The 16125-nt window shown below is 45.4% G+C and overlaps 2 protein-coding genes across 2 annotated transcripts in view; one reads left to right on the top strand and one right to left on the bottom strand.

The window, feature by feature from the left end:
* Nucleotides 1–1675: 1675 nt before the first annotated feature.
* Nucleotides 1676–2156, bottom strand: LOC103085110 (uncharacterized protein FLJ39653-like). Its single transcript, XM_082930867.1, is given in 2 exon segments — nucleotides 1676–1735; nucleotides 1737–2156. Coding segments are annotated over 2 exon segments (480 nt in total).
* Nucleotides 2157–2442: 286 nt separating this feature from the next.
* The window catches only part of TAPT1 (transmembrane anterior posterior transformation 1), a 62061-nt gene continuing 48378 nt past the window's right edge, over nucleotides 2443–16125 (top strand). Inside the window, exons 1-2 of the mRNA XM_007449815.1 lie at nucleotides 2443–2638; nucleotides 15175–15305. Coding sequence (XP_007449877.1) covers nucleotides 2443–2638; nucleotides 15175–15305 — 327 coding nt within the window. The remainder of the gene's footprint in view (nucleotides 2639–15174; nucleotides 15306–16125) is intronic.

Raw genomic sequence — 16125 nt, 5'->3', positions numbered from 1 at the left:
CTTATATCTTTTGTTCTACAACTGATATAAAGAACATTATGATATTTTAAGTTCTATTTATTGTTCTCAGAGAACTGTTTTCTATGCTTTGTAACTATTTCTTAAGATTATGTGTAACTTAAGTTTTGATGATTTAGAATACCTATTTGATAATACCCTTTTCCTGGATTCTGAAAATTTGCCAATGGGTTGAATTAAGTCAGAGAAAAATTTTCATACACAGTAAGATATTTGATTATCTAATTACCAATACCTAGACAAGGAAAGAATAGTGTTAATTGAAAAAATTATTTATATTAATGTTCATTTCTAAAATGCTTTTTAGTATATTCGACTCATGTGTTTGAAATTGTGCAGTTTCACAAAATGTCAGATCAAACAATGCAGCTCCAGTGAAAAGACCCAATTGATGAAAAGCTACAAGAGCTTCAGCTTTCCCATTTCTGCTTTGCTCCCCTGCTATAACACCTTCAGACCCGGCCTGGACACACTGCTCCCTCCCTCTCTTTGCTGACTATTTCAAAGGACAGAGACAGACTTTGGAACACCATGTTCTTCCTCAGGCTATTACAGAAAATGAGAGAAATCCATTCCTACAACTGGCTGCCTTAGGAAACAGAATTTTAGATTCCTTCCCTTCCAGCTCCTGTTGAGTTAAAAGCAGGGGCCATAAGCCAATAAATGTGGTGAGACAGCACTTGGGAACTGACATAAACAAGCAATAAAAGCCTACTTCCTTCTTCACAATCAGTGCATAATAGAATGGGATGGTTTTACACTATAAAAGATCAGAGAATAATAGAATTTGAACTGTAAAGGAATCTTAGAGGCCATACAATTTTCAGTACCTTTTGATTTTCAAAATGATTCTGAAGAGTTGACCACAGCACTTGTTTTTGATTGATTCATTAACTCAGTTTTGACCAAATATAACCAAAACAGAGAATTTCATGGTCACAGGAATGTTTAGAAATGTCATCCTCTGAACTGTTCCGTTTCATGAAGGGGAATAAGGATGTTCCAAAGGCATCAGTTCCTCCTTTCACTGGCGGCCGAGGGTCAGTTCCTAGCTACGGGGCCTTTTTGGTCCACCTTGGTCGCTCGCCCGTCTCTTACCCTGCTGTTAGACTGTTAGGCGGCTGCCCTAAGCACGGTGCCCAAAATAGCCCACTGTGAGTCTGCAACCAAGTAGGTACTCACTAGTGACAACAGAACACTCAAGGTCTTTGGTGAATTAACACGAGGTCGACTTTGCTCTATTCACACCCGTTTATATCTGGCTCTCAAGTTTAGGTCTAGGGTAATTTCCAGACAGCTTAATGCTAAGGGAAGAATTACAGTTTTCCGTTTTTGAGTCAAAAGGGTACCAGAGGTACACGTGAAGTTGGCAGAAGAGAAATCGACCTGTCACGGTCCCCCTAAATGGAGTGCCCGGCCCCTTCCCCGAGCCCCGGGCATCTTCACTTCCAGGAGCCCTGCGGCAGCGGTGGTCTCGGCACCGCCCTCGGTGCGCAGTCACACGCCTGAGCTGCAAAGGACAGTCACCCCAAGTAAAGAGGTCGCCCAGGTGATGGAGCAAGGGCACCACGGCGGCCAAGAGCTGTATCCGAACCCTAATGCCGAAAGACAATCTGGTTTGTCCGCGGGCGCGGGAAACGTATAAAGCACCCTGCTCCTAGGGCTGAGTCCCTGAGACCATCGCTTCTCCTCCGCGCCCCCACCTGTTGGGTAGCATCTCCGGGCTCCTCCTTGCCCAAGTGCTTTGGAAACTGTCAACAAAAACCTAGAGGCCAGGCAATGTGACAGGTGATCATAACTATGCAGAGGAGATGGAGCCCAGATAGCGGACCTATGGGGCCGGGCCTCGCGGGGGTCGGGAATCTGGAGCCGGGCCCTCAGCGCCGCGGCCACGCGAGCTGTGCCAAGACCGGGCGGGCGGCGCCGGCGCACTCCGGGCACCGAGCCTGCAAAACGGGCCCCGGGCGAGCGGCCGGCCACCTCACAGACAGCGGGCAGCAGACGCAGCGGCCGCCGACCCGGGGCGCCTCGGCCGACCCTCCGGCCGCCGCCGCCTCCGCTCTTGCCCCGCTCCCGCCGGGGCCCCGACCCGAGCCCCGGAGGCGCTCGCTCTCCCCGGCCGCGCGACCCGGCTGCATGGAGCCCGCCGCCGGGTCCAAGACTGCCGAGCCCGGCACGGCGCGGGAAGCCAGCGCGCGCTACGGCGACGGCAGGAAGAAGATGGCGGCGGCCGTGACGGCTGCGGCCTCTCACGCGCAGCTGACGCTAATGGCGCGCGCCGGCCGGCGGGCCGCGGATAGTGGTGGCAGCGGCGGCCCGGGCTCCACCGAGGGGCGGGGCGAGGCGGGAAGGGGGCCGGCCGGAGGCGGAGGCCGGGCGGGAGGCGGCGGGGAGGCGGTGGGGAAGGTTTGTTGTGCTCGGAACATGGCGGGCGTCGGCGACGCGACCGCCCAGAGAGAAGGCGGCGGCGGCGCCGCCGACATCCCGGAGAGGGAAGGCCACGGAGAGGCGGAGCAGCCGGGCGGCGGCGGTCACGGGCCCCCGCCGGCACCTCAGCACACGGAGACACTGGGCTTCTACGAGAGCGACCGCCGGCGGGAGCGGCGCCGCAGCCGCGCAGGTGAGAAGGGCGGGCGGGCGGCGCTAGGCCGCGGCGAGGGAGCTGAGGGCGGCGGGGGGCGCCGTGGGACTGCCGGCTGCGAGCTCCCTGGCCGCCGCTGCCTCCGGGGCCGCCCTGGTGTGGGCGCGCGGAGCCGCCGCAGCTCCCGAGGCTCCGCGGCCGCTGACAGCTCCTCGGGCGGGTCCGCGCGCAGCGCCGAGGCCCTGGCGGCAAACGCCCAGCCAGGTAGGTGCGTCGGAGAGAGAGGGCTGCGGCCCGGGGAGTTCGTCCCTACTCACTTTCCTGCTTTTGAAAGGTCTTTAAAAACAGAACAGAACGCCTGGTATCCTCCCTCCTCGATAACGTTGGCGAGCATCTCCCCACGTCTCAGGGAGCCCAGAACTGAGAAACGCAAAACTGATTTCATTATCTGTGTGCCAAGGTGACTTTTGTTCTGTGTTTAAGCGAACTTGAGTCATCGAAACCTGTTAACTTGCCCTCTAAATTTGTGTTCTTCTGCTGCAGATAACAAGGTGGTAATAATGACCGTAGAGTTCAGTCATTTTGCTCAGGACATAAATATTTAGCACTCCTGCAAATGTTACCTGTGAACTTTTCCTAAACCGAAACTTAAGCCACGTTGAAAAAAAAAAAGGCTGCGTAAGATGCACTTGTGGATCCTACTTTCAATGACCGGTTTTAAGCATATTGTTACAATGTTGTTTCTTTAAGCTATAGGAATTTATTCTTATTTTTAGAGAGTTTTTAAAAGTTGCATTTGTATTCATATTGCAGTTGTGTATTAAGCTTAAAAAAGGGGAAGACTGAGGTGTATGTTTCATTGAATACAGGGTGATAACAGCATTTTAATTCTTAATTCTAAGTTTTGAGCAGGAACAGACCCATAACTGCATTAATTTCTTCCAACCAAAAAATTGCTTCTGGTACACAATAGGAGCTGCATTAGCCGTTATTTCCTGCAATTCATGCAAATAAATGTTTAAGTACTAAGGCTTACTGCATCGATTGCACTCGGGTATTGAAGATGTGGGAGTACTTAAATGCTAACTTAAGGCTGATCAGGTAAGATCCTGATTGATTTTCCAATGATCAGAAATAGACGTAGGTTAGACTTTGAAGAGGTCTTTATCTTTGAAAAATTAAGTACAGACTGTGCCTTGTTTTGTCTTTTTCAGTGAACCACTTAGAAATTCTCAACTCTAAGTTGTCAGTTAAACACTTGCTTGGGATGGTATTTACTTTCTAAATTGGTCAGATCTAAGTAAGACAAAGTATTAAATCTCTCAGCTGTCTGTTTACTTACTTGGACTTCAAAATTAAAAGCACTCTGGTGCAAATAGAAAAAAATGTAGCCAGGTTTCACTGTAATTTCTTTGAAATATTTATGAGTTTTAGGAAAGCCAACATTATAAAAGCCTTTGTTATTGTCTGCATGCACAAAAAATGAAGTTGTCAGGTGCCTTTCGATGATCATAGATGTTGGGCTTCTGGAGTAACCCTTAACACCCCTTCCGTGGCCCTGCTGGTCATGGGTCTGGATACCTGGTACTGTGGATTTCCATTGACTTCACGCTGCCTGTGCATTCTTCATCATCATGGGTTACGGAGCGTGGTTTACTTAACATGTTTGAAGCCGAGCCGGACTTTTAACCCAGAGTTGCAGGAAGTCGTTATCGGGGGTACACTTCCGGCTTTAGTCTTTGGGGTAGTCATTGTTTCCCCAGTTCTGAACGTTATGTTGAGGAGAGATGACCGTGGCAGCTCTTGGGGATGAGGACTTAGGTGAGAATCCCAGGAGTATTTCAGCTGGAGTCACCAGCCAGCGTTGTTGTTTCTGGGCCTGCGCATGGGTCCTTTGTCCTTTCCCGGGAGTGTCTGTCTCTTCTCCGCTAGTTACACAGCTCTTGCCGTTGCCAGTGCCCACTCTCCAACTCTGATGCCGCACTGGTCAGGGCATCCTCGCTGGAGATTAGAATTCTTTCAGTCATTCTGAAATGCCCTGGGCTGCTAAGTGGCTTCTGCATTCACGCTAACCCTGCCGCATTGCTCCCTTCCACTGCTCAGCATCCTTTCCTTCCTCTCCTGTCCGGAATTTAGAAAACTCTTACCTAGGGGCTGCCCTGGGCCAGAGGGCCTTGGAGTGGCACCACCTAGTGTCATGTGAGAAGTATTTCTTCCCGAATCAAATGTCTTCCAAGCCTAGGTGCTTGCACTTAAGGTGGTACATGTTCATTTTTTATATTCTGGTGCTGCCTCTGATACTCTAGTCTTCCCCCGTCCGTCCCCTGCCAATTCAGGGCAACCTTTGTCTTTACTTTTTTTTTTTGCAGTATGCGGGCCTGTCACTGTTGTGGCCTCTCCTGTTGCGGAGCACAGGCTCCGGACGTGCAGGCTCAGCGGCCATGGCTCACGGGCCCAGCCGCTTCGCGGCATGTGGGATCTTCCCGGACCGGGGCACAAACCCGTATCCACTGCATCGGCAGGCGGACTGTCAACCACTGCGCCACCAGGGAAGCCCTGTCTTTCCTTTTGAAAGTCATAATTTAGTGTCTTGGTGGCGTGAACCATCAGCTAGTTCCAAAGTCCCCGTTATCATTTCTCCCAAGGAATTTAGGACTCTTATAAATTAGATGTTTGTTGGCCTGCCCTAACCATCTACAGTCCCGTAAATGAATATACAGATTAGGTGATTATACAGATTAGGTGATTATCCAAACCCTCTGAATCCAAGTAAAATAATTCAAAACGTAATGTTTGAGGTTCCTGTTTTTATTTTATACCTGTCTGTGTTCATTGATAGGTTTTTTTTTTTTTATGTTGGGGGTAGGAGTTTATTAATTAATTTATTTATTTTTGCTGTGTTGGGTCTTCGTTTCTGTGCGAGGGCTTTCTCTAGTTGTGGCGAGCGAGGGCCACTCTTCATCGCGGTGCGCGGGCCTCTCACTATCGCGGCCTCTCGTTGCGGAGCACAGGCTCCAGACACGCAGGCTCAGTAGTTGTGGCTCACGGGCCTAGTTGCTCCGCGGCATGTGGGATCCTCCCAGACCAGGGCTCGAACCCCTGTCCCCTGCATTAGCAGGCATATTCTCAACCACTGCGCCACCAGGGAAGCCGGTTTATAGGTTTGTAGAATATTTATGTATATTAGTTTGTATATATACAGCTACATCAAGGGTAAGCTTTCTTTTTTTTTGTCTTTTCAAACTCTTCTAATCACTTCGTTCACTGAACTCCCTCTGACTTATATGTAGCCTGGCAATGGGCTGAGACTTTTCTCAGGTTCTAGTACTTAAACCTTAATATAGATAGGAATGGATATCCCACTCATCATTCCTGGTTTCATTCTCTCACTCATAATGGTCACTGTGTATTCCACCGTTGCCTTATGTGGTCACCTGTCTTGAACTCTGGGTATAGTAGTCATCAAGAACCGCAGATTCATCTCTTCTATCTTCTTTTTTTCCTCTTCTTAAAAATATGACCAACTTCTATTGTTCTTTTTGATATAAGACCAGATAATAAGTACATATTACTGGGACTTCCCTGGTGGTCCAGTGGTTAGGACTCCATGCTTTTGCTTTCTCTGTTCAGGTTTGATCCCTGGTCAGGGAACTAAGATCCTGCAAGCTGCATGGCACGGCCAAAAAAAAAAAAAAGTACATATTACTGTGTTCCCATGCTTGTGCCCCACTTCACAGGTCTGTAGAAGTTCTAAGCGGGAGAGTTTCTGTACAGCCATATTCCCATTTAGGAATCTAGGCCCAGCAAGTCAACTTCTGACTAAGAATTAGGCACTCTGTTCTTGGCTTGGTTCAGTTGTTCAATTTCTTTGTAGACTCTAAGCTTGCCTAATCCATTTGGCTCTGTTTCATAACTCCACTACTAAATAGTTTAGTATCTGAAGTATCTAAGTTGGCTTTAGTGACTGGAGACTCAACAGTAGAAGACTTAGTGTAAAATAAATACAACACCTACTGGTGAGGATGAAACAATACCTATATAATGCAGGTATTGGAGTATGCATAGGGCTAGGTATTGCTTGTAAAACAAAAGAACTTGAAGTAAGGTATGGGTGAACAGTATGGTTTTTGACTGTAGCAGTGCCATGGGCCCATTTTGTTCCTTTTTAGGTGGTGACTCGTCACTCTGGAGCTTAAACTTGTTATCCATCCCTTGTGCTTCTCTTCTCTTCACATTTTAAACTTCTTGCTTTACCTCCATAAGAGAATGAACAGAGGCAGGAAGAAAGACTAAAACGCAGAAAAGCCAACTGATCTCCTTTTTAGCAGCTCCCACAAAAGATTTTGAGTGGGACAAGGGTTTTAACTGTTCGTATTCACTATGTCCCATTGTGTATTTGAAAATTTAACATTTTGAATATTAAAATACCTTCTCATTTAACCAGTACTGATCCTCTATAATATGTTACATAGTTAACCTTATGGCCCCAGACTCATCCTGATGGATGATTAAAGGCTGTGATTCTGAAAATTATGCTCTAGAGTAAATCAGTTTCTCCTTTACAAAGAAAAATAAGGATAATTGTAAAACTGCCTGAGAAATTACTTGGAGTGAACACAACCCTGATGCAGGTCAAGTAAAATTAGCTTCTTCTCTTCTGACAGATGATTGCTGTCCTTTGAAAATTCTCACTTGCTTTACTTAACAAGTACTTGTAAACTGAACAAGCAATGAAAAGTTATTTATTTTGATCTTTGACTGGTTCAATATTCTTGACCTTTTTAAGATGTTTACCTTCCACCTAGTTTACCCTCCAAAATTCAGTCCTAGCAGCTCATTTGCAGCCCACTTTGGGGATGCTTGCATAAAAGAGAAAGAGGTCTTTGGAAAGACTGTATCACTGACTGTCAAGTTAATGATATTTTGTTCCCATTTTTAGTCCTTTACTTTGTAACCTTATGGCCTTGGAAAAAGTCACTACTCTTTTTGTATCTGTTTTCCATCTATAAATTTATGAATATTCTACCTATTCTTTACTTCCCTAAATGAGATTATTTATAAACAGTTTGAGGACCTTAAAAGTTCAACTGGTACCTTTACTGTATTTGACTTAGGAAAGCAGAATTGCTGTCATTGATTCCTAGTTGGCCTTGTACAAGGGTGTGCCTTTGTATTTGTGTAACAAACTTGTAACTAATATTTTAGTGTAACTTTAGTAAAGCCTATTAAATTTTTGCATTATTTAAGACTGTGGAGATTTGCATGTTTCATAGTATTTTCCTAGCAGTTAACCAATATTACTTTACAGTTTTTTTGATGGTCAGTGGTATTTTAAGAAAGATATATTTAAACATATTACTGAACATGTAAATATATTTATGATTACTCATTACTTCAAATTAATACTTTTTTATACTGGGTCTTTATTTCTAAAACACGCTCTCTCAGAAGATAATTAAACAATATTTCTTCTTTTAGGGATGAGGAAGAAACCATTTATACTGTACTTTTTCTCAATTTAAGATACTGGATCACAAGGCAATTCTGTGGTAGATGAATATTGATTAAAAATAATCTGGAAGAATTGATCCAGATTTATGATTGGTATTATTTTCCTAGTGTTAAATATTCATAATTGGCAAGACTAACATTCAAATGTAGAAGCTCGTTTCTATTATAATTGTTGATAAATAGTAAAATACTTCTATTTTTAAAAGACTTTTACTGAATATTTCTTCTTGGTGAGATCTGGATAAATGACCTAAAATTGGTTGACATCTGAAGAGTTCAAACGGTATTCAGAAAATAAACAATTGGATTATTTTATTTTGGAAAATAATTTGCACTTAAGCTATAAAGAAAGATGTTTGGCATAACAAATGAAAGTGACTCTTGCTAAGAAGGAATGAAATATCACCACGGTATGGAAACAGTTAAGGTTCAGTTAGCTAGCAGAATTCTTGAAGAGTGGCACCCACAGGTCAAAGAACAGTAGTAGCCTTCCTAAATAATTAGCCAGGCACTCTACCCAGTATCACGGGACAAGTGAGTTCAGGGAAGTCTGTAGAATGCTAGAGAACAGTGTTTAAAACAACGGCAGCAACAAACAGAAGCACTGAAACACAGCTATACTTCGGAACAGAAGATTGAGTAGCATCCTGCAGAATACATCCATGGCCAGGAGAAGATTGGAGGTGGGGAGACCAGACAGAGGGGCAAGACTACCCTATACCTTAGGAGCTCAGGCCACCGGGCAACAGAATCTTGTTCTTCAGTGTGAATCAGACGGCTCCTTCTGACAGGTTGAAGCCAGATCAGGGCTAGGTCATCTTCTCTAGTATGATTGTCAGATAGATGGGTGATAATTATGGTCCAGGGGAGAGAGCACGCTGGACTTGGAGTTCAGAGATCCAGGTTCTATTTCCAGCTTGCCCCTTAGCTTTTCAGTGACTTTGGACAAGTCTCCTAACCTCTGTGAGCCTCAGATTCTTCATTTGCAAAATGTGAATGCTGCTAACTGTTCTTTAGCTCTCAGAACTGTGAGAATTTCCTGAAGTAGTGTGAGCAGGACCTTTGTAAACTCCCGCCGGCCATCTAGCGGGAGGATCCTGATCCCTCAAGTAGGGCCAGTTCTCCAGGAGTGGCGGAGGAGGAGGAGGAGGTAAGAAAGCTTTCAAAATATTTCACCCCATGAAGCTTGGGGTTTTTTTGTTAGTATTGCGTTAATGTTTCTTTTAAAACCATTCCCCAGCCATTAGTATGGTGTTAACTGTAGGCAGACACTGCCCTTACACTCAGAACTCACTGCTGGCCGGACATGAAGAAGATCTGGATACATGGTGCTTTGCTTTCAGAAAGCTCGTGGGCTGGTAAGGGAGCTGATCAGTAAACAGTGTAACTTCATAGAAGTAAACCCAGAATGCTACAGGAGCACAGAGATGGGGGGTGGGGGGAGACCCAGTTTTCCAGAACACAATGGCCTGTTTACAAAAGCACTTGAGACAGTGATAGAATAATCTAGTGCCAAAAAGCACACACTTTAGGATAGACTGCTTGATTTGAATGCTGGCTCTACCATTTGGCTTGCTCTGTGACCTTGGAGACCTCCTTAACTTCTCTGTGCCTTGGTTTCGTCATCTATAAATTGGGCATAATTATAAAACCTGTCTCATAGTTATGAGAGGTGTCTACTCAAAACATGTTTTATCATTTGATTTTTAAGTGTTTACTTTTAAATTTTCTATGGAAAATCAAAATTGGTGTTTATAACTAAAATGCTTGCATTTCTAGAGGTAAAATCCTGACACGACACTTTTTCATATTTACTATATAGTTAAAACACTTTCATAGGTTTATATTTTATAACTTGTTTAAGGAAAATTAGTTACTTAAGTTATATAGTTTGTTAAAGATGCTTATTTCATGTGTTACCTTTTATCCATGGAAACAGGATTGCAGAAATAGCAGTAAACATTAGGTAACCACCAAACTAGAATTGGTTAATACTATAGATCATGTGAAATTACTAGTCAGTAGTTCAAGCATTGTGTCATGCTTTGCAGTTTTCATATCCTTTCATTCAAATCCTCTCTCAGTCCCTCGAACATCCTTTGTGGATGGCAAGCAGGTAACAGGTGTTGTAAAACTGCTCCAAGCCTTGGTTTCCTCTTCTGTAAAATTGAGATCTATGAGTGGAGCGGGGTCACAGCACTAATGAGTGACAGAACTGGTGCCAGAACTTCTTTCTTCTAATTGCTAATCCTGTGCTCTCTTTGTGCGTCATAACAAAACCCTTATTATGGTGGAAGCTCGGTCATCTTGTGGGCACCAGGGAAGGCACCATTATGGAGGATAATTTTCTAAGTAAACAAGGGTACAGTGTTGGGCTGCACCCCGCAGGCCTACAAGCCCTGTGCTTGCCCAGCTTCAAGACTGAAGAAAGAGCCTGGACTCAGCAACAGAGACATCAGTAGTTTAATGGATGGGGGATCTTACACACATGAAGCAAGGTCCTGGAGTGACACCCCACAATGTCTGGCTGACAGCGGGCAGGACACGGTGGCAGTCTTCGCTCTCAGGGAGAGTGGGAGATTACCAGTTATAGGGCAATTGACCTCAGGTAGGCTCATTAGTTACCAGGGAAACCAGTAGGGGACACACCCCTCACTACCCGTTTGATAAGAACAGTCACTCGCTGGGGCCTGAGGCAAGTATATAGGAAGATCACTCATGTGCCTAAGATGTAGGTGAAGCAGGCACTGGCTGGGCAGGGGAAGTACAGAGAGCAAGAGAACCGCCACCTTTAGTGGCCTCACCATACATGCAGCTGTCTCAACCTTTTAATTTAATTTGACTTTTTTAAAAAAATTATTTATTTATTTATTTATTTATTTTTGGCTGCATTGAGCCCTTGCTGCTGCACCTGGGCTTCCTCTAGTTGTGGCAAGCGGGGGCTACTCTTCGTTGCGGTTCGCGTGCTTCTCTTGTTGCGGAGCATGGGCTCTAGGCGCGTGGGCTTAAGTAGTTGCGGCACGTGAGCTCAGTAGTTGTGGCGCACGGGCTTAGTTGCTCTGCGGCATGTGGAATCTTCCCGGACCAGGGCTTGAACCCTTGTCCTCTGCATTGGCAGGCGGATTCTTAACCACTGAGCCACCAGGGAAGCCCTTAATTTGCTTTTTAAAATTTAAAATTGTACGATAACCTGTTTATCTCCTTCACACACTGTGATACTAGTGCGCTCCCCAACTTCCTGCACTTACTGGGGACGATGCACCCAGCCACACACCAGCTGTGACTGCATTGTGGTGCCCTGTCCTCCTAGGGGGTATCTGTTGGGGGACCTTTTCCATCACTTGGATGCATACGGACTGGAGGCTCCTTAGCTCCGGCGACTGCTGCGTCCAGTGAGACACCAGGAGCTTTGCGTTCTTGCCCTGCTAAGAACACCCCAGTCTCAGAACACACCTGCCTCAGTCACGGGCTCCCTTCCCAAGAATCTGCTACTCTCTGCTTTTGCCACTTCTAATTTCTGATTCTGTTTTTCTCTCTGCCACACCCTCCATTGTGATTTCCCTTCCTCTTCTCTGATCCACGCATTCTTTCAGCAAGCATTGGTTGAGCACCTCTTACATGCTGTACCCCGAGGATGCAGAGGTAGAGGAGAACACCAGACAAGAAAACGCATGTACCGTGGCTCCGGGAAGCACGGAGCTGAGTTGGGGGAGGACTTGTTCTGCCTGGGGAACCTGGGAAATCTTCACGGGACAGGTGACTCTGCACGTGTTCACCTGTGGAGGCTGGAAGGGAGTTCTCAGGCCAGTGAACAGTGTGATCCAACTGACACATTTGCCAGCAGTGAGAACTGATGTAACTAGAAAATCATAACCTTGACGTTCAGGGAGGCAGTCGTGCAGCACTGCTGGAAAGATAGCCAGGGGCCAAGGCTGCAAGGCTCTGGTGTTGCCACTGCTGAGGTGTTGACCTCACCTGGAGGTCCCACGAGCCCCAGAGGGTTTCCATGGCCGGCCTGCATGCACTCGGACAGGCGCCAGGCCCGGTGGGACCGAGGGGACAAAGGATCGGAAGGAGGGCTCCGGTCAGGAATCCTCTGCAGTAACCTGGAGAGAGAGGACGAGGACCAAATGCAGGCTGAGCCCGGAAAGAAGAGGGCACAGTTAATAAACATTTTGAGAAAGAGTCATTAGGGCTTGGGGAGAGGAGGGAGGGGATGGTCAGAATTGGCCCCAAGCCGCCAGCGTAGAACCCTCTGTATCACTGGTGAGCCCTGAGCTAACAGCAGGGCTGCAGGAGGTGGGGGGGCGGGAGGCGGGGGGGAATTAGTGGAGAAGAGGTGGGGTTTGGATTTGCTGGTTTAAAGGTGCCTTTGGGATTTCCAGGTGGCAGTTGGAAATATTGGTTCAGGCTCAGGAGTCAGAGCTGAAGGTATGGTGACTTAAGGATTTAGATGATGGTTTTGACCTTAGACGGCCCAAATAGAGTATGTGTAGGAAAAAAAGACAAGAAAAAAGAAGGTGGCTGATGACACATCAGAGAATATGGCCTTAAAGGATGGCTGGCATTTTACTGTAACCGTACTTTGTTCGGATGTAGTGAATAGAACACTGAACCGACCAGCAAATGCTTAAGGGTCGGGTGCTGGACGAGGCACCCCGCAGAGACTTAGGTTAGCAAAGGTGATTCCGAGAGCAGAGCGCCACTGATGGGGGGTGGCAGGCAGGAACGTGAAGCTGGGGGCAGATGCCGCTCAGCAGTTATGGTGAAGTGACCTTTGGGGCTCATGACTCAGCTCGCTGGCGCCAGTGAAACTTTGTGTAAGTGCAGTTTCTTCTGCTCTCTGAATGCCCTGTTGCTTTCCAGTTTTCACAGGAAAGAACTGATATTTTAGATATTAGCTAATTAAAACATCCCTTTCTTTCTAATTGGAAAACTGAACTGTGCGCACGTGTAACTGTTTGATCTTTCTTTTCCATTTTAGCTGTTTTGCTTGCAGCTCAAAAGACTCTTTTTCTCTCCTTCAGATGGTAGATCTTGTCCTGGACCTAGCCAGTCAACAGCATATTAGAAAGTTCCTAGCCAGAAATTTTACTCTACACAGATTTGGTTATACTAAGGCCTTTTTTTTCTTTTTTCTTTTCATTTATTTATTTTATTCTAATTATTTATTTTTGGCTGCGTTGGGTCTTCGTTGCTGCGTGCGGGCTTTCTCTAGTTGCAGCAAGCGGGGGCTACTCTTCTTAGCGGTGATCAGGCTTCTCATTGCGGTGGCTTCTGTTGTTGCAGAGCACGGGCTCTAGGTGTGCGGGCTTCAGCAGTTGCGGCTCACGGGCTCAGTAGCTGTGGCTCACGGGCTGTAGAGCGCAGGCTCATTAGTTGTGGTGCACGGGCTTAGTTGCTCCACAGCATGTGGGATCTTCCCAGACCAGGGCTCGAACCTGTGCCCCCTGCATTGGCAGGCAGATTCTTAACCACTACGCCTCCAGGGAAGTCCCTATACTAAGGCCTTTTAGTCTGAACATCTATTAATATATGCAGTGAAGTTTACGTCTTGTGTACATGGCTTCAACCATAAATGTACTGAGAGTACCGTGCTCGTGGTGCACTGGATGATTTGGCCTGCCCCTGCGCTGGGCTGCAGTAGGTGGAAGTCGGGTTTTCTTTCCATCTGTTTCAGTCTCCTGTTTCAGACAGTTTTCATGGTATCACTGACTCTCCAAATGGATTATGAATCTTGTATTTTACAAAATGTGTAATTTTTGGGGGGAAGCTGTAACTTCTATACATAAGCAAGCCACTTCACCTGACGCTCAAAGAACTAGCGATCTGTCCCAGTGTTGGAGGAAGTAAGCTGTTTTTAGGCCCACTGGGAGATAATAAGTCCACTTCTGAGTCTTCCTAAGGGCTTTTCAAGGGTATTTTGGACTATGCACTGTTCCCCATCCCTGCAACCTTTAAATCCTAGCATCACATAAGACGTAACTATGAGGGTCGATCACTCGTAAATGAAATCAACCTCCCCTCTTTGTCATTTTTTGGAGGGAACACCAATACTGTATTTGGTAAAAGGACCACGAGGCCAGCTCAGAGCAAAGACAACAATTTGAAACCTTTGGTATGCTGAGTTCTGGAGGAGAGGATGGCCTCCTAGAGAGTAGAAGTAGGGGTGTCTGTGAAGTTGGGGACTGAGAGGTCACCGAGGCGCTGGGCTGTCAGAGAAGTGTCACCCAGTGGGAAGATTGGGATCAGGCGTTAACACCCTTGCTTCTCATCTCAAGTCCTCCAGGTACAGCCAAGTGGAAAGCATTCCACCTCCTTTGGCCTTTCTTTCCTCAGCTGAGATGAGATGACTGTGGGTGAATTTGCCTCAGAGGAACCGAGGAAACAGGTGGACAAATCCAAGGAAAGGGAGGTCTTTCAGATCGGGTTGAGGTTCTGTTTTGTATGACTTATTATAATTACCATCATGTTGGGAAGCCTTCACCTGGGGAAATGGCATTATTTAGATACTTGCAGGATCTCTGAGGCTGAAGAAGGAAGAATTTGCACCAGTGTCTGTGTACTTCACCCAGGATAGTTCTTGGGCTGAAGCAATGCCTGTTAGGTGACTTGGCTCCCTTTTGATGTGTGTGTGTGTGTGTGTGTGTGTGTGTGTGTGTGTGTGTGTGTGTGTGTGTGTGTGTGTGTGTGTCTCCATTTTGTATGTACTTGGTATCTACTCTTTTTACCTGCCTTCATCTCTCCATCAGTCCAGGTCCTATATCACCTGTAAGACCCAGGACTAGACTCTCACAGAACACTTTTCTAACTATTCTGGCTCATAGTAATCGTCCCTTTTATATTCCTGTGACTTTTTAAGTTTATATCACATAGAACAGCAATTTTCTCAACAGTCTTTTCTGGTGGTTTGTGTGCATTTCAGTTCTGGGCACAGAAATGTAGATTACTTTGTTTTATTCTCTTGTTGTTTTACATATACATTACCTGTAGCACCAGCTAGCATGGAAGTTCCTTGATAAATACTGTTCTTTTTGTTTTGTCATTTTTTATTTTTCCTGTAGAGCTTTCATTGTTGAGGTTCCTCAGTGCTGAACTAACCAGAGGGTACTTCCTTGAACATAATGAGGCCAAGTATACAGAAAGAAGAGAAAGAGTATACACTTGTATGCGAATACCAAGAGAATTGGAAAAGGTACTTTTTTTTTTTTAACTCGTCGTCGGTTTGAAAATTATGTCAATATGTTAATTCTATTAAAAAATTGTGAACAACTTGAGTTGCGTTTTTAAAATATTGGAAATAACGTGATCATAAATAATTAAATATATTGGGGGAGTAGGAATTCCCATTCAGGAAGAGTCTAAAAAAGTGTATTTTTAGTGTAAGATCCAGTGATTTTTAACTTTGCAACTTGTTAAACTTAACCGTATTCCCATTTGTGTCCCACCCAAATAACTTTTTCAAGGAATTGCTCTCTACTTATTCCTTTAGTTCTCTTCAGTTTTGTTTTACAAGAAGCAGTTTTTTTCCCATTCAGCGTAATATAAATTATTTAATTGCACCCTTTTTTTTAAGGTTTCAGTTTCTCAGAAAGCCCTCATTTTTAAAAACAGTTTCTTCAAAGAAAAAAGACAATTAGTTTCACCTTCATCACAGAAAACATCTCAGCATAGGATAAACATAGTAATAGCAGCACTAAATCTTTGCACATCGGGAGCTCCCTTGATTGTGTCCCAGGCCATCAAGACCAGTCATATACGAAATCAAGGCCGCTCTTTCTGTCTGCATTTGATAGATAGAGTTGACCAGTCTGAGCAAGAAGGAAAGAATTAAGAAATAATTCAGCTTTAGCTATACTGAAACATGTTTTCATACTTTTATAGTAACGTAAAATGTCATGTTCCAGTCAATTCTCTAGAATCATACTTTACTATTGGAGTTGGTATCAGAAGAGTTTGGTTGGTTTGCTTTCTCAGTGTATTATAATAACAAGAGGTGTGGTACAGTGGAAAGG

This window comes from Lipotes vexillifer, unplaced genomic scaffold (assembly GCF_000442215.2).
Source record: "Lipotes vexillifer unplaced genomic scaffold, Lipotes_vexillifer_v1.1 scaffold1067, whole genome shotgun sequence".
Taxonomy (NCBI): domain Eukaryota; kingdom Metazoa; phylum Chordata; class Mammalia; order Artiodactyla; family Lipotidae; genus Lipotes; species Lipotes vexillifer.
The sequence above is the reverse complement of the archived record's forward strand: the minus strand, read 5'-3'. Positions and strand labels throughout refer to the sequence as shown.